This window comes from Thamnophis elegans, chromosome 10, assembly GCF_009769535.1.
Source record: "Thamnophis elegans isolate rThaEle1 chromosome 10, rThaEle1.pri, whole genome shotgun sequence".
Lineage (NCBI taxonomy): Eukaryota > Metazoa > Chordata > Lepidosauria > Squamata > Colubridae > Thamnophis > Thamnophis elegans.
This window is the reverse complement of record NC_045550.1, coordinates 6,383,294-6,409,530: the sequence shown is the minus strand read 5'-3', so window position 1 is coordinate 6,409,530 and position 26,237 is coordinate 6,383,294. Positions and strand designations below refer to the sequence as shown.

Here is a 26,237-nt window from a genome sequence, read left to right as displayed (position 1 = left end):
CTAAACCTAACCCTAAACCTAATCCTAACCCTTAACCTAACCCTAACCCTAACCCTTAACCTAACCCTAACCCTTAACCTAACCCTAAACCTAACCCTAAACCTAAGCCTTACCTTAAATTGAATCGGCTTGCTGTTGTCGCCCTGTTGATGACATCAGCGACGCAGTTTAATCGGGCGCGCTTTAGTCGAGCGCAGTTTTGTCGTGCCACGCCAGTAAACTAACCAATCCGGCAGGAGCATAGGATCCCCAGTAGAGGAATCCAAAGGATTTTTTTTTTCAGTGGATATGACCAAGCACAGATGCAGCTGAACATCATTATTTTTTTTCTGAACAGCACCCCTGTATGTTATCATCAAAAGTATTTTCCGTAAACATAAACTTATATTTCAGATGTCTACATTTTGTGTGAATGTACATATATGCACATACGTCTCCCTCTATATATACACCCATACATACGTATACACACATATCCTTACATCCCATAACATTTTGCTTCTATTTAAAAAAAAAAAAGTAAGGCTTTAAAGACTCGGTTTCAATACATAAATCATACAACACCACCAAACCCAATGCAATCCAATGAAACGCCACCTGGGATTAATCTTAGGCAAACGCTATATTGTTAAGTATGCAGATGTGTTCATTGTAAGGCCATTTGCTAGTGAAGCATCATTGCTAAGGCAAAGAAAGTTTGCAGCTATATAAATTAAGCTACAGCTAGGCGAGTTGGGTAGTGATCCTGGGGGGGGGGCACTTTCCTACTCCATGTACTTAGCTTCTCATAGCTTGTAGCCCTTTTTTGTTTTTAGAAAGCCCTTATGCATGAAAACCCCAAATAAGAAAAGGCTGCCTCTACAGCACTAAAGACAAAGCAAACTCTCATTAATCAAGATGTATGTTAAGTAAAAGCGGATAACACTATCTCAAAAAGCATAAGGTTAATGGCATAAGATGTACTCTCTTGTTGGCAAGCCCACATAAAAATGCTATGATTAGCAATCATTAATTCCAAGTGAAAATGTGATAGCAAAGAACATGCTATATTTGTGCACAGCAGACGGGGTAACCATTTCTCTGAGGATAGGACATGTTTAGTTAAAAAAAAAATAATCAATGTAATTCAAGTTGGTGGGGAGAATTTTGACCGAACCATGCAATATAATGGAAAATAAATCCAGTGGGTTGGATCCAGATTAAATGAAATGAAGATACCACTTACTGAAATTAATGAGTCTTCGGTAACTTACCGCACAACCCTACACATTTACTCAGAAGTAAGTCACACCAAACTCAGTTACTTTGATGTAAATATATATATATATACAACTACAATCATGATATGGATCTGATCCAAAAATTGCAATTATTTTAACAGTACCACAGCTAAATGCAGCGTGTTATATTTGCACAGCGTGCTATTTTTTTTCCCAAAGAAAAAAACAGGAACAGAAATATGGATCAATGTGCCATATGCGACATTGTTAATAGCCTAAGTAATGATCCATTTGAGTGCTTGTTCCATTATGCCATGGTAGGAATTTTCAAGCATTGCTCAACAGATCTCTGATGGTACACATGTATAGCCTGAATATCAAATCTATTATTCAAAGTTTGCATTGAGAATGCTCTTTGAGTAAGCCATAAGCCACCTGATTGGTTGTCCAGATGTTATATAACCAAAACCTATATCTAATAACATGATATGCATACTTGCACATCACGCCTTACAGGCTGCACTCTGTTCATATCAATAATTAAAGATGATTCATTTGCCATTATGATTTTTGCTCATAGTGACATCCAGTTGATAAACAACAGGCTTCGTTAGTCAGCATGAATGTATTTAATTATTGGATATCCCTTGAACAAAGGCAAATTTTATAGCACCATTTGACTCTGGTGCTGTCCTCAGCAACTTGTATGGTTAAAAATGATATATTTTATTCTTTCTCCTTTATCACAAAATACTGTATTATCCAACCCCTCTGCCATTCATTTCACCTACTCTTTCTCCAGGTTCTTCCATGTAGGAAGAAATCCTCAAGAAGAAAATATGATTTCCTTAGAGTGGTGTTGCGAAGGGCTTTGTGTTCAGGCTGCAGAAGCTCCTATCTCTAAAGCAGCACACTAAACTATCTTAACACTTTTGTAGCGCAGCAAACTTCAGGAAAAAGAAAAACACAATTTTCTTTTCGGTGTGCGTGATCGCCAAGCATCTTCCTCCTAGTGTGCCTTAGAAAAGGTCTCAAACTTGCGGCCCGCAGACCAAATACATCACGCGCTGCCCACGGCCTCCCTTATTTTAGCGAAGGGGGGGAGAAGTCGTGATATGCCACGTGACGACAACGTGACCCCGTGAGTTTGACACCCCTGCCGTATAAGCTTTCTTTTGATCAGGAAGGATTAACTTTAGCAGTACTAATGGAGCCTGAAGTCTAAAAGTGGATAATTTTGCCTTGCGGGGAAAATGGTAATCTTAACTTTCAGATGATCAATATCAACTCAAAGCTGGGATTTGTCTTAGAGTCAGCTAGACACATACACACCAACCACTGTTTTATCCTTACACCAAAAACGGATGGAAGGACTGGAATATATCTTTTTGTGGGGCAAAAAAACCCTCCAAGAGCTACAGGAATTACAGAATGTTGGTATAAGTACAATTTTTAGGAGCTCAATGCCCATGACGAATCCAGACACAATTTACGTGAGTGCAATGCACCTGGAGCAGTGGAATTGATACTATTGCCAAGGTAAGAGATTTTCTCTGAGCTCCTAACATTCAGTGTTCATAATAACATTGCTACCTAATTACAGCCACTACCATTACCTGGTAAAATTGATGGGGAAGGGACAAAAGTTTTACAAGAGAGAGACAGAAGGAAGACTTCCAGATCTCTCGTGATCCTGATAACCCAGTGAGATCTAAAAATAATTAATTCAAACCAAATTATCATAACAAAACAAATCCCAATTCCAACTCAAATCTATGAAAACTTGCCCCTTATAACTTTTCTATGTTAACACAGATTTTGCAAGCATGAAAATCGAGTCTTTTCATAAAGACCAACAAGTTACTCCGTGGCACCAAAATGTAAATAGATATTCCAGCTTAGTACTATTTTTATTTTCACTTGCATATCTGTTATTGCGCATACACACATCCACATATGGCTTATACGTCACATAAGCTTCAGAGGGAAAATAATAAAAATGAACATGTGAAGAAATAAAGCTTACTATGAAAGTTTAAATGAGGAATTGTAAAGCTGTAGCTTAGATGAGATCTTCTGTGATTTTAGATGCCATTCGGATTAATGCCATTATGGGAAAACTTAAAACTAGGATACCATTTTAAAGAAATAACCTCTTGTTTTTCCTTTCATAAACTGGATTTCATTCATAACTGAATAACTTGATTGTGTCATTACATGCTAAATTATGCCCAAACGTAAGGAGTTAAGAGGTGGAAGATAAACTATTGGAGTGTCAAGTGAATATTAGGATCTCAAAACAGCATTTTGTATTACTTTTGTTATAGCAAAACCCCAAGCCTTTGCCACCCACATAATTTAAACTAAGCCTGCTGTGAATTCATGGGATTATAATCACAATGTATTAGAGGATACTCAAGTGAGAAAGGCTATTTTAAAATATGCATTGAACATCATGGTGGTTAAACACATGTTCCAGCAATATAATGGAAAAATCAACTGAATAGTTGCGGTCTAAAACTCTTCTCATTATCTATTGTGATTCATCTGTCCCTGTTTATATAGCTATATGATCAAGTTTCCTTAGAATGAAATATAAAATGCAACAACCACTCAATTCATAAGGAAAACTGAATTCCATTCTCCTTCATAATGTATCTTGAAACCACTGTTTCATAATCTGCAAACTATGATTTATGCTTGCCAACCAAATAACAATTGTAAGGAATAGGTTGATCATGGATTATAATCTTATTTTAGAAGAGAAATGCAAACACTATTTTTGGCAATTTGCATCCTTTGACAATGAAGGCTTGTTTGCCTTTACTAAAGCATGGCTTGGTGTTACAATTGAATACAACCTTCTGTTACTTTAGATATCTTGACAATCAAGTCAAAACTGCACCAAGTTTAGACGAGTACATTTCTGTCACATTTGTGTGAACATTCATTTAGCATGGCTGTGGTTTCCTGGGTTTTTATGCTGAGCACAAAGTTTAGCCTCCTGAATATCAAGACTTATTTTACAAAAGCCACACCACATGCACGCACACACACACCTGTGCACATTCATTTGTTTCTAGAAATAAACTAGATGTACTTTGAAAAAACAGAATCCGGAGCTGTGGCTGAGCAGAATTTCCAGTGTTTGGAAACAAAGCCTGGTTCTGCTTGATTATTTGCACTGTCTTTGGAAGATGCGTATTAAAATGGCTAGTGAATTTGGGGATGCTACATGTAATATGATTTAATACATTGCAGAACTGAAAGCCGAGAATGAGGCTAGCAAAATCAGGGTGGGCATAAAACGAAAGGGTGAGAAAAATCTATAAATAACCACAACAGGAAGTGAGTGATGACATCTTTCTCACAGGACTTAATGTAACTATCATAAGTCAGGCGGTGTAAACTGCTTCTGCAGTGAAACACTAAACCATCATAAAGTCAAAGCAAACCAATCCTAAAATAAAACAGAGCTATTTGCCCCAGACAAGAATTTATCAACCTCAGCAATTTGAAGATGCATGGACTTCAATCCCAGCACGGTGGATGGGAAAGTCTTCTTTAAATTAAACATTAATCAAGACTTTTTGGGGGTTATTAAAAAGGAAGGGGAATATAAGGAAACTAGTGGAGGTATCTTTTAGAATCTAAAGCTTGCCAATGCTCATATACAGCAGGGTCCGATGTGACATAAGTCAATGGAAATGCTGAATGATGCACTCAATTTTTTCTTTTCCTTTTTTGACAATAATACACTTTTCAAGATTTGGTTGTATTTTGTACTAGGTTTAATTTCTTCTACGGCAAATTAAGGAAACAGGGAAGTGGGTTTCTGTTGGATGTCTTTTATTTTTCTCTTCGTTATTATATTCATGCTTATCTCCCATGGTAGCAGTGGCAGAAAGTGTCATCTGTAATCTGACATGTGTCATGTGTGCTCAACTATTGGGCTATTGCTTTTCACCTAAGATAGAAGTAACACAATGCTGTATATACTCTATATTATTTCTATTTTTTCACTTGATGAAAATACCTAAATACTGAGTAATGGCTGAAAAACGAGATTTATCTTTAATTTTTTTTATACTGATGAATGTGATAGACTATATATCAAGGACGAGAAATGGTGCAAAACGCAGGTTTAAGAGACTTCACCCCGGATAAGAGCCATGATCCCTTTTCAGATGCCAACAACTAAATTATCTCTCTCTCCCCCATATTAAACCATATACCTGAAATCAGCAGTTCTTCGCAGGTTATAGTATCACCAATTTAATTTCATTATTCCTTGAGATTTCACTAAAATATCAAGAGTGCAAAAATGTTCTCAATATTTTTACTTTTCTAGACAAAGCCTCTGCCCTCTTCTTGCAACCATGAACTAGCAGTCAAAGAGTGCATCCAACCCATTAAATCTGGTCCAGGTGAAGATGGGGAAGAGCGGATTGCGAATGATACCTGTATGTTTGATTTGTATCAGGAGGCCTCTTAATAAGCACAGATCTCTTTTACTAATATGGATGAAAATCCACTGTGCTTTCTTTTCATATTATTGGTGTTTGTGTGTGTGTGTGTGTGTGTGTGTTTAGTAAATCATAACAAACCACTGTGATTCTTGGAATTATGACTTTACATATAGCATGAGAAATTTGATTTGTGAGATTCTGTAAGATCTATGAATAGGTGATCTAAAAAGAACGACAGAAAATGAATTCAAATCATAATGATAATCTCCACTTTTTGCTCCTTTGATAAGGATAGCGGAGGTGCAATTTATATCAGCCAACAGCAAAAAAAAAAAAAAGCTTATTTATATTACCAAATGCCATTCCCATCAAAAGATGGACCTGTTGACTCTCTAGGCGGCAAATTAGCCTATTTTGAAAAAAAAAAATAATGACCAGGAATTTTTGGTCTTTCCTTTCAAGTTTTGATACATCCACAGAGCTTTTTCTTTTAAATACGTTGATGTTAACATTGGGAGTTTTCCCTATGAAGAGCTACAGTAGTTCTAATAAGTTCCCCCCAAAAAAGCTAAACACATTTTGGCAAAGCTTTTTGTACTGGTTGACCTGCCAAGGAGAGGGGAAAATGTGGAATTTTCTCCTCTGGTTTGCGTTAACATGTGTGAGTTTGCCACTGCTAAAAGCCTTGGTGCAGGCAAATCCTTCCCCCTTAGTGCTCTCAGTTGTTTTCTATTTGCTCAATATCTAATTCACCCCCCAACTGAAAGATGTTATCCCCACCAGTCCCACTGTTCCTCCATGAGGAGTGCTCAACTTCTTTCCTACTATTCTCATCTTCTGTCGCACAGAAATCTGAGTCTTCGTAGGAGAAGTCTTCTTCCTGGCTAGGGTGATGTTCTTCTGAATTTGAGTGAGGCTCTGGCACAGGGGTGCAGGCTGGTGTCCGGCCAGGCATGACATCCACGTTGGTGGCCCATGAGTTATTGCTGCTGGTGCCAAGGGAGAACTGGTTCTGCTGAGGGCAGTCATCAACTGTGGTGCTAAGACTGTTGAAAGTTTGACAGTTCTGCAAAAAGATAAAAGAAAGAAGGCGACTGAATGTGCAGCAATCAATACATAGCAATAGCAGTTAGACTTATATACCGCTTCATAGAGCTTTCAGCCCTCTCTAAGCGGTTTACAGAGTCAGCATATTGCCCCCAACAACAATCCGGGTCCTCATTTTACCCACCTCGGAAGGATGGAAGGCTGAGTCAACCTTGAGCCGGTGAGATTTGAACAGCCGAACTGCAGAACTGCAGTCAGCTGAAGTAGCCTGCAGTGCTGCACTCTAACCACTGCGCCACCTCGGCTCACTGATATACATGAACACAAGTCTTTCCCTCTTAGGATTCCATTATTTCTTCTATTGCATCGTCATCTTCATCATTTTAGGATGACTTTCCAAAGCTTAAATAAGATTTTTTTTTTATTCACTGCCATAAAGAAATACGTACAAAACATGAGTGGTGCCAAGAAACCAGCCTTATCCCAAGAATATGAACAGTGAGAGACGTTAATTACATTTTATTGAAATTTTAGCAGACCTGATTAAAATTGATTGTGCATACTCCCCGCAGGAGTGGTTGAGGCTTTATATACCAGTGGTTCTCAACCTGTGGGTCGGGACCCCTTTGGAGGGGGGGGGTGTCGAACGACCCTTTCACAAGGGTCGCCTAATACCATCGGAAAACACATATCTTAGGAACAGAGACACCAATGTTATGGTTGGGGGTCACCACAACATGAGGAACTTGCCAGCCTCTGCTTCGCTGCTGCTTTTCGGCTGCCATTGAAACGGGGAGGGGGGGCATGGTATTTGGGAGGGGAATCATTATGTACTGGAGGATTGTTATTAGGAGCTGCCCTGACTATCTATCTGCGCATGTGGAAGAAGGGAGTTTCCCGCCAAGGCCAACTGTCCAGAATTCCACCCTGATGATGCTTTTTGAAGACATCTCCCACCTGATGGTTGGGTGAATTATTATTGGACTATGAAATGGGGTGCCAAGGGGAGGGGATTGAATTATACATGATATCTATTGCTTTCGCGCCAATTTACTCAGACTCAGCTTTGCTTTGCTACTCATCGTTTGTAATTAGTAAAAGTACACTTAATTCTAAGCGTGGAGTTGAGTGGTTTCTTTCTTGATTATTAAACGAAGGAGCACCTTAAAGGGTCGCGGCATTGGGAAGGTTGAGAACCACTGCTTTATGCTATGCTATGCTTTGCTATCCTATGGTATTATATATTATAATATATTAATAATTAATATATTGATATATGTTAATAATAATATATAGTATAAAATATTATAGTATATTATATTAGTATATTATTATTATTATTATTATTATTATTATTATTATTATTATTATTATTATTATTATTATTATTATTATAGTATAAACTGCCCAAAGAGCTGCTGATTCTGTTCTACAGAGGAATTATTGAGTCTGTCATCTGCAATTCTCCAATTGTCTGGTTCGTTTCTTCAACCCAACAATTGGAGAACTGGAGTGCAGATGACAGACACAGACTTCAATGGATAATTAGAACTGCAGAAAAAGCAATTACTACCAACCTGCCTTCCATCAAAGACCTGTATACTGCATAGGTCAAAAAGAGAGCTGTGAAAATAACTACAGACCCTTCACATCCTGGACATAAATTGTTTCAACTCCTACCCTCAAAACGACACAATACGGCACTGCACACCAGAACAACTAGACACAAGGGCAGTTTTTCCCCCTGAATGTCATCACTCTGCTAAACAATTACAACACTGTGATATTACTTAATAAGCCTGTATTACTATTATTCTTCTCTTTCTTCCTAGTACCTATCTCTTCCCACTTAACCATGTTGCTTGTATCTTTAAAATTTATATTGTTTTATTTGTTTCCTAGTATAATTTGATTGCTTACTAGTTACCTGTTCTGACCCCCCTTCTTCGCTCGTTCACAGACAACAGACAGCAGAACTTCAAAGGAAATATCTTTATCAGTCCTGGCTCAAGCTGGCTGCGAGCCCCAAAATAAATGTAGATAAAGTCTCTGGCAAAAAGGTACACAGCAAAAGCAAAAACAAAAAGCTCTTACAGCAAAACCAGGTTTACAGAAAGAAAGCAAAATCACTTATCCAAGTGCCTCTCACGAACAACAAACCACGACCGATGAACGACGAACCACGAACGAACGTTGACTTCTGCAACTAAGGCATGGCACCATCCGTCTTTTAATCTGCAGAAGACGACCCTAACGAGCAACAGCTGCTCATTATTCCTGCATCCCAACTCAACTCACAGCAAACTTCTGCTGAGTCACAAGTTACTTATGACTTTCACTAAATGTTGTATTTTATGATTCTTGATGAATATATTCTATTTTATTTTTCTTTGTGTACACTGAGAGCATCTGCACCAAAGACAAATTACTTATGTGTCTAATCACACTTGGCCAATAAAGAATTGAATTCAATTCTATTTGTAGTATAAAACTACTGCAGGGAGTATAGACAATCGAAGTATAAAGCCTAATTCTACGTGACTGTGGGAAAATGGGAGGGGGGATTATACAGAGTGTGGGTGATACATAGCCATAACAACATTATTTCTCAGAAAGTCAAGGTCATCTGGCCCTCCAGCCATGATGAGGTGACTGGGAGGAATCTCCTGTTTTGGATGGTACCTGATTGGATCATGTGATGGACATGTAGGTGCTGGGAAGGAACCTGAAGTTTATTTTTTTGGAAACCTGGAAGCTTTCAGACTCAGATTTTCCCATATGTGTCGATATGACATCTCTAATAAAAAGGAACTTTAAGGAAATTCAAGCCTTGGGGTCTTCTTTTGTTGGGGGTGTTAAAACCCTGACAAAAGTTTTCCTAGAGTTTGGGGGAAAGGATGGCTCTGTTGGGAGGGAGGAATTGAGCAGAGGTTGGAGCAGTGGTTAGGGTGCAGTACTGCAGGCCACTTCAGGTGACTGTTATCTGCAGTTCGGCGGTTCAAGTCTCACCGGCTCAAAGGTTGACTCAGCCTTCCATCCTTCCGAGGTGGGTGAAATGATGACCCAGACTGTGGGGGCGATATGCTGACTCTGTAAACCGCTTAGAGAGGGCTGAAAGCCCTATGAAGCGGTATATAAGTCTAATAAATAAATAAATTATGACTTTGTTGCAGATGTAAGCTTATTAGCAGAGGAAGCATTTGTTAATAATGAGGTCCCAGCAATCTGACTCAGGACTTTGGTTTCCAGTTACCTGGTAACTACCAAAAAAACATTTCGTTTGCAAACAGTGCTGCAAATGAAGTGGCTTAGCTCTCCGAATGGCACTTTTCACTCCCCTCTGCTCAGAAGCAATTGTGTCAACACCTGTTCTCTTGTGTGCCGGGATTAAAGGTGTATGCTATCTTGCACTGAAAGGGATCTTTTCAGTTTTTTAATAGCAGTTCTGTTGATTATAGTCCATCATTGGAGGAGCCCTCCAAGATTTTGTGGGGCAGCCTTCCTTCGTCTCCTCTTTATGATAAATAAAATTCAGGAGCACCAAACTCTAAAACATTCGTCGTTTGCGAGACAGAGAAACCTAACTAATTAATTGGTTAGCCTGAACCATTGTATAATTGCTGTGGACTAGATGAGAGGGGGAAGCACAATTCTGCTGGAGCTTTTCGAAATCAAACACAGCACTGCCTTAAACAGCAATCCACCGGCCTTGCCAGTTTTATCCCGAGAAGCCCCAGGTGATGTTCCAAAGTTCGCAGAGACAAAAGATAATATCCCGCTGAATTCTGCACCCGTTTGCAAAATTCAAGTGACAAGCAGATGATTTGCCCATTCCTGGGGTGCTAAGCTCAGGGCCGGTTCCCAGACACAAGTTCGAACAGCTTGTGGTTTTATTGTAATTATCAAATATTAGGAGAGGGCAGGGCAGGTTTACTGATTTTTTTTTGGGTAGGCCCTGAGTAAACATGAAGTTATGGGAACAGATCTTCTCTCCAAAAAAACCAACAACACATCATCTCCAAAGACGAGAGATACCAAGTTAGGTAGCAAATAGCGTGACCCGTCAAAACCGCGTTCCACAAAAGCGCGGTCGACGAAAGCGCGTATGTGACGTCATCACAGTGCGACGAAAAAGATCGAAAAATTGAAATAAAAATTAAATCACAGCAAGCCGATTCACATAAAGGTAAGGGTTAGGTTTAGGGTTAGGGTTAGGTTAAGGGTTAGGGTTAGGTTTAGAGCGTTAGCGTTACATTTAGCGTTAGGTTAAGGGTTAGCGTTAGGTTTTTCGTTAGGTTAAGGGTTAGGTTTAGGTTTAGGTTTAGGGTTAGGTTAAGGGTTAGGTTTAGGGTTAGGTTTGGGGGGGTTAGGGTAAGGTTTTCGCTTTATTTTTACATTTTTCGATCTTTTTCGTCGCGCTGTGATGACGTCACATACGCGCTTTCGTCGACCGCACTTTTGTCTACCGCGGTTTTGTGGTGGAACCAGCAAATAGTAGTTCCCATTGTAATTCTATTGTTTCAAGGTCATGCCACCTCTGAAAATAAGTGCTCTGGGAACAGCCTATGCAGCTACTACCCACCTCAATCTCCCTTTTATAAGCCGTCTTGCAAAATAACTTCCCTGCATTGATGTGAGCCACCATCTAGCTCTTCTTCCTCCATCCATTGTTTCGTACTATAAAAAGTTGGTTGGAAATCTACAAGCTACAAGATGGAGCAAAGAGGGGGTTCTTGGTTGCACAGAGTGGGAGCAGGGCTTCCCTTTTAACGAATTTATTGCCGCAATAAAATACTGCCTTTAAATAAAGACGTTCACATAATGACATGGGGGGGAGAAGATGTCTCAGCTTGTGAAAAGGGGAATGGAAATGAGGACTGGACTGATCAGAAGCCCAAACTGATGCATACTTTACTAGATCCTGGGTGACTCGGTCAACAAGGATTCCCGCTTCCAAACTGATTAACAAATGGCAGAGATTTAATTTAATTTTTTTAAAATTTTAATTTAATTAATTTAATAAAATTTGTATGCCGCCCAATCCCGTAGGACTCTGGGCGGCTTACAGAAACAAGATAAAAAAACATTTAAAAATTTAAGAATAAAAATACAGTTATTAAAATTACACACCATCCATTCTGTTTAGGTGGGGCTGGACATTGATCAACAGCCCCAGGCCTGCCGGAACAGCCAGGTTTTGGTGGCTTTTCGGAAGGCCGAGAGAGTGGAAAGGGTCTGGATCTCTACGGGTAGATCATTCCACAGGGTCGGCGCAGCTACAGAGAAGGCCCTCCCCCGGGAAGCCGCCAGCCGGCATTGTCCGGCTGACGGCACCCGGAGGAGGCCCAACCTGTGGGATCTTGTTGGTCGTTGGGAGGTATGTGGCAGGAGGCGGTCTCTCAGGTAGCCAGGTCCTAAACCATGTAGGGCTCTTGGGTAGCCAGGTCCTAAACCATGTAGCAATAGTAGCAGTTAGACTTATATACCGCTTCATAGGGCTTTCAGCCCTCTCTAAGCGGTTTACAGAGTCAGCATATCGCCCCCACAGTCTGGGTCCTCATTTCACCCACCTCGGAAGGATGGAAGGCTGAGTCAACCTTGAGCCGGTGAGATTTGAACTGCCGAACTGCAGCTAACAGTCAGCTGAAGTGGCCTGCAGTACTGCACCCTAACCACTGCGCCACCTCGGCTCCTGTAGAGATAACTGGTTTCCACCATATCATCACAATGTGTTTCAGAGACAAGAGAGATCAGGAGTGGAACATTTTGAATTCTGATGCTCCCCCCCCCCCCCAAAAAAAGAAAAATTCTGAGCTTTAAGATCTTCAGTTCAGCGTGCACGTCTTTTGCACATGTTAGATCTTCTAGAATGCATTAAAAAAAAAAACTATTCCCCCCAAAATCTGAAATTTTCCCCTTCCTTGAAATAAGGAATCATCAATAACGTTACAAGGGATTAAAAAAAGATGAAGTGATACTCCAGGCGAGAGTCATTGTATACTGATTTAAGATATGGGATAATAACATGCGGTCTTTGATGTCCCATTCTGTATGGTTCTTCAGTGTAACAAGAGGCAGAAAATAGAGCTTGTTTCATTATGCAGAAAGAAGACCCCAAACACAGGGAAAATGTATCTGTGCCGAAGCTACTCAACTCCACAGCATCTGGATAAGGCAGCTGCAAAACCTGACCAGGCGCTCGCGGTTCCACCTACTGAAATCATAATGCAAGATGCCTTGAATGCTTCTCTCAAATCCACTGAATGTGTACTTGCTAAGATTCCCTAAAATTGGGTTTCATCATTGGGTAGGCACCCTAAAGTAGCTTGTTACAATTCCAGAAATGAAAAATCTAAATATAGGTAGTCCTTGACTCGTGACCCGACAAAAGGGCGAACGACAAAACCGCGCTCGACTAAACCACGTCGCTAAAACCGTGACGTCATCAACAGCGCGGCGACAACAGCGTGGAGACAGAAGGGCGCTTTACAACAGTGGGTCGACAGAAAGCCGATTTAACTTAAGGTAAGGGTTAGATTTAGGGTTAGGTTTAGGGTTAGGTTTAGGGTTATGTTTAGGGTTAGGTTTAGTTTTACAGCGCGCTTCTGTCGCCGCACTGTTGTCGGCGCGATTCAGTGCTCATTCATCGGAGCGCTTTAGAACACGCGGTTTTGTCACCACAGTTTAGTCGGGCGCGGTTTTGTCATTTGCCCTTTTGTCGGTGAACCCCTTGACTTACCACCACACAATTGAGCCCAACGTTTCTATTGCTAAGCGAGACAGTAGTTAAGTGAGTTTTGACCCATTTTATAACCTTTCCTGCCACAATTGTTAAGTGGAACTCTGCAGTTGTGAAGTTAGTAACATGGTCGTTGAGTGAATGAATCTGGCTTCCCCCATTGACTTTGCTTGCCAGAAGGTCGCAAAAGGGGATCACACAACTATGGGGCAGTGTAACCATCATAAATATGAGTTGCCAAGCGTCTGAATTTTGATCATGTGTGACCATGGGGATGCTGCAATGGTCATAAGTGTGAAAAATGATCGTAAGTCACTTTTTCCAGGGCCCTTGTAACTCTGAACCAGTCATTAAACAAATTGTTGTAAGTTGAGGCTACTTGTATTAGTTTTTTGGAGGAATCATGAAGTGACCTGATTGGATCTCTATGGCTCTTTCTGAGATAGAAATCACTATATAAGCTCGGTTGAATCGGGCAGCTATAGAAATTGAACGAATGAACAAACAATTCTTTTGCAAAAATCTGCAGTATACCCTCAGACCAATAAGATCACACAGGATGGGCCTCCTCCGGGTACCTTCAGCGGGACAATGCCGGCTGGCGATGCCTAGGAGTAGGGCCTTCTCTGTTGCCACTCCAGCCATATGGAATGAGCTGCCCCCTGAGATCCGGGCCCTACCCACTCTCATGGCCTTTCGCAAAGCCATTAAAACCTGGCTTTTCCGGCAGGCAGGCCTGGGGCCGTTGACCCCTTGATGGTGGTCCAGCCCCGTCTGATTGGGTGTCTGTTGTGTTCCTTTTTAACTTGTTGTGTCCCATTGTTTTAATAATTCTTTTTAATTCTTTTTCATTTCTGTAAGCCGCCCGGAGTCTTCCAGGATTGGGCTGCATAGAAATTCAATAAATGAAATGAAATGAGATACCAAATGATCAACTTTAAAATGCTTCCGTAGATTTTTAACCAAATTAATTGGCTTGGGGTTTTGTGGATAACTACTATAAGCTTTGCCCTTATATAATCTTATGGAGGAAAGCACAAAGACAGCTGCAACTGAAACAGATGAAAGATCAAAGCTACCAGCGTTTTTAGAGCCAGGGCAGAGATCAACATGGCTCAGATAAAAGAGAAGGTGACAATAAGCTATGAAGATAAGGTTATGATCTTTAATAGGTGCAATGCAAGGAAAGAAAACTTAATAGGCAACTCTAGACTTGTTTATTTTTAGTTATGGATACCAAGCTTTACTCTTATTTGCATTAATGAAATCCATATCCAATAATTGACTTATTTTCTGGTAGATGAAAAAGCTCCCAATGCGGAGATACAAGAGACAATTAAAGTAATAAAGACATCCAACAGTCAACATTTTAAAAGAAAGTATATAAATATATTGCTATTAGCATATGAAGGAGTACAAAGTAGAGCTTATTCAATCTGATTTTAAAATAATAACAACATAAATATAGAACTTTCAACCTTACCAAATCTCTAAAGGTGAAGTTGCACGTTCTATGCAAAAATGCTTATATTTAAACATTATAAATCAGAGCTATCTTATCTAATTATGTAATTCATCCATAATTTCATGGCACGGGTCCTGATAGTATATTCCAAATTGTACCCAGTTTTGTCCAATTATGTGCATGCCAACCTCATTTATAGCCAACCCCTTAAATCAGGCACTGTTTTTCACTGCTTCTACTTCATGTTTCCCATGAAGTAGAAGCAGACACGTTCTGTTCATTATGTGATCCCAGATATTGGTACTTCAAGGAGTAAAGGGACCATCACAATGAGTCACACAGGCAGTCCTCAACTTCATTTAGTAACCATTCAAAGCCACAACAGTATTGAAAAAAGTGAATGATGGCTGTTTTTTCAATCATTTACAGCCATTGCAACATCCTCAGGTCACGTGATCAAACTTTGGACGCTTGGCAGCGGGTTCCTATTTATGACGGTTGCAGTGTCTTGGGGTCATGTGATTCTCCTTTTGTAACCTTCTGAGAAGCAAAGTCAATGCAGAAACCAGATTCACTTAACAACCATGATACTGAACAACTCTCTCACTTAACAACAGAAATCGGGAGCTCAACTCTAATCATAAGTCGAGGTCTACCTGTAGTTTTCTATACTTTACAATCTGATGTCATGAATTTTCCATTTCCATTGGTTGGCACATTGCCAGGGAAACGTAGCAGAATCATTTCATCCAAACACAGGGTACCGTATTTTTCGGAGTATAAGACGCACCCCCCCCCAAAAAGAGGGTGAAAATCTGGGTGCGTCTTATACACTAAATACAGCATTTTTGGCCTACCGAAACCCCACCCCCTTTGCAAAAATGGATGTGCAGAGGATTTGGAAGGCCTGCAAAGTACTCCTGGGGGCTGGGGAGAGCAAAAATGAGCAAAAAAAATGGGCCATTTTTGCTCCCCAGCCCCCAGGAGCACTCTACAAGCCTCCCAAAGTCTCTACATGCCCTCTTGCAAAAAAACAGCCCATTTTTGTGAAAAATTGCCCTTTTTTTTTTTTGCTCCCCCTCCCAGCCCTCAGGAGCACTCTACAAGCCTCCCAAAACTCTCCATGGCCTGCAGATGGTTTGGGAGGCAAGAGTGCAAAAACCTTTTTTTTTTAATTTACCTCTTCAAAATCATGGTGCATCTTATACTCCGGTGCATCTTATAGTCCGAAAAATACGGTAAATGTGACGGAAGGACAGGGAAAACTGGGAGACAGATATTCTAGCTGCAGCCTGGTATCTGCCACCATAGGTTAGCTAATCTTGATATAGACAGATGCAGAGAAAAATACCGCAGTGTAAGAGGGGAGAAAAAGTGTTGACACATCATCTATCAAATTGTGTCTCTACACAAAGATCTAGATTCCATGGTCTGTTTGCTTGGTCCAACATTCCTTAAATTCCAGAGCTGATTCTCAGCTGACTACTTGGGAATAAGCACTATATGTTTGGTCCTGAGAAAAAAAAAAGGTTTGGTTTATCAGCATACACAGGACTAAGATTCTGCAAACATGCCTTGTCATGCCAATACAAGCCTTAGCTTGGCATCTCCTTATGTCATTAGTTTGAAAAGGCTGGGAATGTTATTTTTAAAAACCATGGTTTGGGGGAGTGGGTTTATATACATGTTTCAGCATGTATTTTTATTTTATTCTTTAGCATTCTGAAACCAGGTTTTTGAAAGGGCTTTTGACTGAAGGACTAACTCACTAGGAGACTTAAAATGTTGGGTCTACAGCCAAACTTTCAATTGAATGCCCAGATAAAAATCAATTATGCTCAAGAAATTCAACACCAAAATAAACATTGCTTTTCTGATTATAAGGAAGGATATCTTCCCAGGCATACCTTTATACGACATTCAAGAAAAAAGAAGGTAATGCTTACTTGGATTGTTTTAGAATAGAATAGAATAGAATAGAATAGAATTTTATTATTTGTATGCTGCCCTTCTCCGGGAGGACTCAGGGCGGCGAACAATTCAAAAGGGGAAAAAGGGGAACATAAAACGAAATACAGATAATTAAAATAAGCAAGAGTAACACAACCATACAAGTCGAGAGGGGAGGGAACTCATCACCCCCAGGCCTGCCGGCAAAGCCAGGTTTTGACGGCTTTTCGGAAGGCCTGGAGAGAGGTGAGGGTCCGAATCCCTGCGGGGAGTTCGTTCCAGAGGGCCGGAGCTGCCACAGAGAAGGCCCTCCCCCGGGTAGTAGCCAGATGGCATTGGCTAGTAGATGGAACCCGGAGGAGGCCTGTGAGATCTAATGGGTCTGTGGGAGGTAATTGGCAGCAGGCAGTCTCTCAAGATTTATTCAATCTTTTAAAAAGATAAAAATCATCACATTGAATGGAACAACAGATTATGCTATAATGATTAGTCAGACACCTATAAGAAGTTCACAACAAGATCATGGACACAATAGCACCCTCACAATCATTTCACTAAGCAACTGATATCAAGAGGCATTCTCCCTCCAATGTAAAAAGAAATGCACAATAATTTGGACCCAGTAATTAGCCTTATTTTCCATAAAACAGCTTATTCCTCCTTTAATGCTGACCATGACCGGCTGTCATTATTAGAACTTTGAAATAGTAAATGTATTAATATGCCTGCTGCATGAAGAAATACTTCTTTTAATCTCTGAATCTCTTTTTTCCCCTCTTTCCATGCAGTTTCACCACATACAGATAGTCTTTATCTTACAACCATTTGTTTCATGGCCGTTTGAAGTTACAAGGGACTGGAAAAAGTGACTTATGACACTTACACATACAACATACTTACAATTGTTGCAACAATTGTTGTTGGTCATGTGGTCAAAATTCAGATACTTGGCAACTGGCATGTATTTGTGACAGTTGCAGTGTCCCAGGGTCATGTGATCACTTGTTAGGACCTTCTGGCAAGCAAAGTCAGAGGTGGCGCAGGTGGCGCAGTGGTTAGGGTGCAGTACTGCAGGCCACTTCAGCTGACTGTTATCTGCAGTTCAGCGGTTCTAATCTCACCGGCTCAAGGTTGACTCAGCCTTCCATCCTTCCGAGGTGGGTGAAATGAGGACCCAGACTGTGGGGGTGATATGCTGACTCTGTATAAACCGCTTAGAGAGGGCTGAAAGCCCTTTGAAGCGGTATATAAGTCTAACTGCTATTGCTATTGCTAAAGTCAATATGGAAGACAAATTCATTTAACAACAGTGTTACTAACTTAACAACTGCAGTGATTCACTTAACAAATGTGGCAGGAAAGGTCCTCAAATGGGGCAAAACTCACTTAAGAACTGTCTTGCTTAGCAATGGAAATTTTTGGCTCCATTTTGGTTGCAAGTTAAGGACTACCAATAATTTCAGATTCTAATAAGAGAGAAGGAAAAAATGTCTGTAAAATTTTTTTGTCTAGAGCAGGGGTGTCAAACTCATGATGACACGTTGTTGTCACTTGATGTATTGCAACTTTCCCCCCCCTCTCTAAACCGGGGATGGGCGTGGCCAGTGCATGATGCCCACGGGTCACAAGTTTGACCCCCCTGCTTTATAGTATGCACACTATTGCCTCTTTCTAAGTCATGTAGAGCAGAGCGTTACAGCTTTTCCTGTAGCCCCTTCAACATTTGGAGAGCACTCTTCTTTCTGTCCCCCAGTTTTTGTCAATATTGTATGTGAGAGTTTGAGGCCAGAAGGTATGGAATACCAAGCTCACACAATTAAATTTCTATAACGGCATTGTGATACTGGCACTTTTATTTTCCAAACTTTTCTTATATATTCTCAGCTTAAAAATGGCTTTTTCCATGTTACTTGCTCGGTGAGTCATTGTTTTAGCCAAGCAAGCTGTCAATGTTAATTAAATTTTAGTGTGATCTTGTAATCTTGTGTGTGCTCTGCAAATGAAACAAATACTCCAATCAAGAAACTGTAAAGTTATAATTGACAGAAAAGAACTAATTTCTTTTTTGTTGTTGTTTTTCTATTGCTGACTGTCAGTGAGAGAAATAAATAATGTATTGTCCACTTGAAAGAATATCTCCATCAATTGGAAATACACTCATCTGGCTTCTAGCATTTCTTCGAGTATTGTCTTCATATTTATAGGCATCGCTTTCCAACCACAAGGAATAAAAATATTTCTGTTTACTTTTCAAATGAATCCTGTGGGTTTTCTGTAGCACACCGCACAATATTGCCCATATAGCTCCGTTCATCCCACATCAATCTAGGAAAAAATTGAACATATGCTTGGAAAGAAATGGAACGCTTTGATAGCCAAAGACATTTTTTTTAAAATCAGTATTACAAAAATCCAAAATTCTCTGTGTTATCTGTAACTTTGTGATTTAATAGCTTTGCTATTTAAGAGCTCTCAATCCAATAATTGATCTGCTCCTAAATCAATAGGGTTTTTTTTTCATTCAAAGGTGAAATCAGCACAGAGGCCATTACTACCAGCCCTAACTGCCTACAACCTGCTCGTAATTGAATTTACAGCTTATTTCACTTAATGCAGAGCAAGTGGCTTCTTGCCATGGGATGGTGTGCGCCCCATTTTCCATAAGCGCCTTCAATCCTCAAACATCCCCAGGCAACGAAGGCCAATTGAGATCATATTTCTTTACAAGGATTGGAACTCCCAAAGAGAATTTCCCAGCTTCCCTGATCACGCAAGTACCTGGGAGAATTCACAGCAGCAACAATAGCAATTAATAACGACAAATAAACATGGATTGTAAGCAAGGAAAATCACAGTGCGAGGCCTTCAACTTATGTAATGAGATTTAACTGAGGCCATCTTTTCCCCAATTCCCAGAGTGCCTAAAAGCTGAGGATTTTAGAATTTGGTCTAATAAATCAAGAAAGGCACCAGGTTAGAGAAAGTTGATAAAGCAACCTAGGATAATTATTTTGATACATATGGTGAAAAACCTACAACGGAGCCGAGGTGCGCAGTGGTTGGGGTGCAGTACTGCAGGCCACTTCAGCTGACTGTTATCTGCAGTTCAGCGGTTCTAATCTCACCGGCTCAAGGTTGACTCAGCCTTCCATCCTTCCGAGGTGGGTGAAATGAGGACCCAGACTGTGGGGGTGATATGCTGACTCTGTAAACCGCTTAGAGAGGGCTGAAAGCCCTATGAAGCGGTATATAAGTCTAACTGCTATTGCTATTGCTACAACATAGGCCTGTCAAACTGGCAGCCCACGGGCCGGATACATCATCATGCCCACAAAAAAAATGTCACCATCTGGCCCGTGACGCAATCGAGTTTGACATCCGTACTATAACAGAACTGCATGTAGTGGAATATCTGTGAACTGGGACTATGAGATAGACAATAAATTATCATGGCTTATCAATGTAACCTTATACAGTCCATTTTTTCAGTTAAAGATATATACAATAAATATCCAGAATATCAGTTTTCAAACTATTTCTCGGGCTCAGCAGTCTTTATACGCTATATAGTCAGAAACCTTCAAATCCTATAAAAATTTTCATTAAAATAAAGAATCCCTAAGCAACTATAGCAATAGCAATAGCAGTTAGACTTATATACCGCTTCATAGGGCTTTCAGCCCTCTCTAAGCGGTTTACAGAGTCAGCATATTGCCCCCAACAACAATCCGGGTTCTCATTTTACCCACCTCGGAAGGATGGTAGGCTGAGTCAACCCTGAGCCGGTGAGATTTGAACAGCCGAAATGCAGAACTGCAGTCAGCTGAAGTAGCCTGCAGTGCTGCATTTAACCACTGCGCCATCTCGACTCTTAAGGACTCAGTGGCTAAGTGGCTAAGACACTGAGCTTGTCGATCAGAAGGTCGGCAGTTCAGCAGTGAGTTCCCATTACTTGTCCCAGCTTCTGCCAACCTAGAGCCAGGAATGACTAGCACATATGTGCGAAGGAACCTTTACCTTGAAGCAACTATTCTAGAAGAATTATTAATCAGTTCCCTCCCTCACTAAATATTCAAAAAGTTTCCTTGTTACCAGCTCTAAACAATATCAGTCTTACCTATTCATCTATTACCATCTGTCATTTACTACTTTGCTAAAATGTGTTTTTTTTCCCCACAGAGCTGGAAAAAACCAACCAGCTTCTAAGAAGGAAATACAAACATGTTATTGAGTCTCCTTTAAGAAGCTGGTTTCTCAAGAAGGTGCAAAGAGGACTCCATACAGACTTGTTTAAAAAGATGTTTGGAGAATTGGATCCACAAATGGCAGTAGACATAAGAAATTATAAATTATATACATGGAGGATTAGAAAATTTTGGTATTAAATGTTATGGATGTTTAGCTAAAACAGGATATGAGGATTTAATGTTAATGGAGGATTTTATAAATAAGTAAATGAAATGCCAGCATGTGGTTATGTATTAAATCTTGGTATATTTTAGGATGAAAGACGTTTAAATAACTATAGTCAAATAAAAGTGGAGGCATGATGATGGTAATATAATAAATATCTGAGTTAAGATATTTGAATTAATACGAATTATATTTGATGACGGTGGAAGAGATGCACAAAAGCCTTTTGTAACCAGCTACAGTATGTAAAGAAGGAGGATTTGTATGCTTGTTTTGAAAATAAAAAAAACATTTTTACAAAAAAAAAAAACGAAGCTCGTTTCTCTATGAATTTGGTTCCCCCCCCAATGTGCACATAAGGATGTCTTCATTTACATATGTTATATAATTATCAACTGGGACCTTATAGATGTTACTCCAAAAACCTTTAAATTGCAGGGAACATCAGCTTTCTTTTCCAAAGTAATTAACAAGACGGGAAATGCTTTGCACAGGCAAATAATCTCTTTGAGATTCTTAGGAAACCTTTTAATAGTCTAAATGACTTCAACATTAAAAGATTAGAGTTAAAACCATGTATGTGCTCTGCAAGTGGTTTTTATTCTAATGACATGTCTTTCCATCTTAAATTGCTCATCTCTTAAATAAGGAGTCCTAGTAGGACTTAAAAAGGCACTTGAAAGGTGAAAGGAGAAATATAAATTTGCCAATTGGTTTTATTTAATTCCTGATTTTCTTGACTATAAGTACCTTTTTAGATTCTTGTTAGCAATCTGTCAAACATTCTTAACTTTCATAAAAAGTCATTTAAGTGTATTTCCATTTCCTTTAATGTATACATTCTTGGAAACCAGTACTTAATATTGGGATATTTCTGTAATTTGGGTGGTGGTGGTGGTGGTAATTGCATTAAAATATTCTAAAATGTTTTATTTTGGGACATACAAATGCATTCCAATTCAAATCTAGGCAAAAATTGGTTGCACTGTTTCAACAAGGAAATAATTTTTCCATCTCTATATTAAGGAGGTAACTAACACTGTAACAGATTTCTGAAAAAAATCAATAATTACTGTTGAGTAGAAACTCGCTGTCAAATACAAACTAACAAACTGCTGCAAAGTACTGTAATAGCCAATGTTTTCCCAAATCAATTACAATGAATCCATTGACTGGTTTTATGCCATACAACCAACTCTTTATTCTTTACGGAGCTTGGGTTAGGCTGAAATGGTATTTTCATTAACTGACTTCAAACATCACCTGATTTGATAAGGTGAAATGAGTACTGAAATATTTTGTTCAAAATTTGTCCAGTTAATCATTTAAACCAACTCTTTGTCAACAAGGTGGAGGCTAAAAGGACAATGTTCCATTGTTATTGTTCATGTGTGCTTTAACAATTCTTAGAATAATTATACTTAGGTACTTAAAGGAAAAGTATGCATCATCATTATTATTCTTTAGCAGCCAATTTTAAACAAGGTTTTTAAAAAAAAGGTTGACTGTGGATAGATGTTATTAATGATATAAAGAAGCTTTCCTTGTGCTTCTATGCTTATGTTATTCCTGGGATACAGCTGCAAAGTTAGAAGAATCTCTTTCATTTTAATCACAGTATAAAAACAATCTAAGACCACGTTTTTGTGTAGTGGTAAAGGTTAAAGGGACTGGGTTAGAAAATGGGAGACTGTACATTTGAAGCCAAATACAGGTAGTCCTCAACTTACAACAGTGACTTCAAAGTTACAACAGCATTGAAAAAAGTGACTTACGACCACTTTTCACACTTAACATTTGCAGCATCCCACTTCGCCATGTGGTCAAAATTTGGATGCTTGGCAACTGGTTCATATTTATGACACTTGCAGAGTCCAAGGGTCATGTGGTCATGTTTTGTGATCTTCTGATAAGCAAAATCAATGGGGAAGCCATATTCACTTAATCATGCTATTAACTTAACAACTCCAATGATCCACTTAGCAACTGTGGCAAGAAAGGTCATAAAATGGGACAAACTTCACTTAACCAATTTTTCACTTAGCAACAGACATTTTTGGGCTCAATTATAGTCATACAATTGGATTACTGTAACACGCTCTACATGGGGCTGCCCCTGAAGAGTACTTGAAGACTGCAGTTGGTCCAGAATGCAGCCGCATGAGCGATAATGGGTGTACCTAGATACACCCATGTTACACCTATCCTCCGCGAGCTGCACTGGCTGCCCATTGGTCTCTGGACACGCTTCAAGGGGCTAGTCATTACTTTTAAAGCCCTACATGGTTTAGGGCCTGGCTACCTGGGAGACCGCCTCCTGCCATTTACCTCCCAAAGACCGATAAGATCACACAGATTGGGCCTCCTCCGGGTACCATCGGGCGGTCAATGTCGACTGGCGACCGCCCAGGGGAGGGCCTTCTCTGTTGCTGCCCCGGCCCTATGGAATGATCTCCCCGTTGAGATCCGGACCCTCACTACTCTTCCGGCCTTCCGTAAAGCCACTAAGACCTGGCTGTTCCGGCAGGCCTGGGGCTGTTGATTAGTATCCAGCCCCACTTTAATTAGTATGTATGTTGTGTAATTTTAAACAATTGTATTTCTATTTTTAATTTTTATATATTCCCTTGTTTGTCTGTAAGCCACCCAGAGTCCTTAGGGAGTGGGCGGCATACAAATGTCAATAAACTTCCAAACTTCCAATAAGTCAAGGACTACCTGTAGGTGACTCTGGGGCAGTCACTTGCTCTTAGCCCTAGGAAGAAACAAAGGCAAAACTGAAAATATGAATGAATGAATGAATGAATGAATGAATGAATGAATGAATCTCCTATCAAACAAATCATCTATGAAATTAACTACAGTTCTGAGAAAGTATTTCTAATTCAAAGCCAAAACTAGCATTTCTAAGTTGTTCCTCAAGTTGTTGGAATAAGATGTCCGGATATTTGAGACTGAATTTTTTCTGACATTCCATGACATTCAAGCATTAAAATGAAATACACGGAAGGTCTGTCCTAATGTCAGTGTAGACACCTAATATTCTATGTTAATTACTTTGGGTTTTTAATTTGTATCCTGACCTGAGCTTAGCTCCAAAAGATGTTGAAAGATACGGCTGTTTTAATGCTCCCAGCAGCACTTGGTCAACTTTGCCAGTATACACTAAAGCAGTAAAGGAAAAACCAAAGAATTCCAAGATCAACATCTACATAGAGAAAAGGGGCAACTATAACTCTGGCAAATTTTCCCCCTGGCTTGAACTTCTCAAGTGATGAATGAAGTGTCAGGAAAACATATGACAGCAATGCTGAGGGGAAAAAACCGACACAGAAAGTGAGTTATAAGTTGCATGAAAGATAAACAGAATACTGTATGTCTGGCAGAAATTCTGAATTGGGTTATAAACTAAGGAAACAGGTTCTTGCCAATGTTACTGTGCCAGTGAATTCTACCTGACCAGTCTTGTTTTGGCTGCATATGAATAGTTTATGGTATTTAACTAATTATTTCATCAACTATTGCTACATCCGTCACTCTGCTTTCTTTGATCAGAAAAATGTATAAATTGGGGCTCAGCCAGCATAAACACGGAATATCACTATCCTCATAGTTGATATGTTTCTATTTGAGCATTATTTTCTTTCTTGATAAAGATATGGCACAAATTTCAGTCGCAAACATTTGAAGAGTCCCGTAAGGATTTTTTTTTTGAAGTGCACACGAACATCATCATTCAACATGGATAAAATTATGACTGTAATTATGGTCATACATTGAGGACTACCTGTATACCAGCAAACAGATCAGATACTGCCAGAAACAGTTCAGGGAAATTCATTATTTTATACCAAGGATTTCTACTGGCAGGTTTGTATAACTGATAAAAACAGTTCACCGACAAATGCGCGCACAACAAAAGCGCGGCAACAAAACCACGGTGAGATAACCGCGACTTTGAAATCACGCCCACAACAGCGCGCCGACAACAGCGCGCCTTCAACAAACAACGGGGAAACAACATAATAACCCTAACCCTAAACCTAACCCTTACCTTAACCCTAATCGCGCTGTTGTCGGCGCGCTGTTGTCGGCGCGATTTCAAAGTCGTGGTTATCTCACCGCAGTTTTGTCAGCACGCTTTTGTCATGCGCGCATTTGTCGGGTCACGGATAAAAACAATGATGAAACAGATATGAAAACAAACTGTTACAATAGTCTTCCAAGGTTTTAGGATTACAATTCCCACTCTTTATTCCTAACTTCTCAAGCAACACCTGGTGGTATTAATTTGAGGAAAGCTGATTTACATCAGGCCAGAAGCTGAATTTGGCCTGAATGAACGAGGCAGCCCGCATGCTCTTATCTTAAGGCAATAAGACATTATTTGTAGCTCCTAAACCTCCCTCAGAGCTGTTCCAAATGTTACCAAGAGTTTTTAATGCAAGAAAGGATGGTGTCATATAAACAGAGAATCAGATTAATCCCATTAGATCAAATTAAATTTAATCACATTCATGTACACCAAACTTAGCTTTTATCCTAGGCTCAAGTACTCACAAATATTGAGGGCAGGCCTTGGACCAAAAAAGAATCCTAAACATGAGCAAAATAAAGATTAAAGAGCTGCATTTGTTTTTCAGTAAATTCCTGTGTCTTCATAAAACAAACTCATTTTTAACTCATGTTTTCTGGAATAATTCTTCTTGCATTAATTAAATTTAATAATTTATTTAACCAATTTTTTGTGTGTTATATACACATTCACAGGATGAAAAGTTCAGTATTTCCATTCATTAATACTGAGAGTTTCTTTTAGCTGTATGTATGGTATAGAACAAGTTTATCTCTAATGAATCAGGTGAAACAATTTATCTACTCTGCTGCAGGCTATCAGCTTCTGCACCAAGAAATTCCAAACCCTGTGATCTGTA

The 26,237-nt window shown here is 39.7% G+C and overlaps 1 protein-coding gene across 2 annotated transcripts in view; it reads right to left on the bottom strand.

Annotated features, from left to right (window-relative positions):
• Positions 1–335: 335 nt before the first annotated feature.
• The window catches only part of FAM53B (family with sequence similarity 53 member B), a 156,072-nt gene continuing 130,170 nt past the window's right edge, over positions 336–26,237 (bottom strand). For both annotated transcript variants that reach the window (XM_032225275.1, XM_032225274.1), the window contains one exon: positions 336–6,755. In XM_032225275.1, coding sequence (XP_032081166.1) covers positions 6,408–6,755 — 348 coding nt within the window. In that variant the 3' untranslated portion in view covers positions 336–6,407. The remainder of the gene's footprint in view (positions 6,756–26,237) is intronic.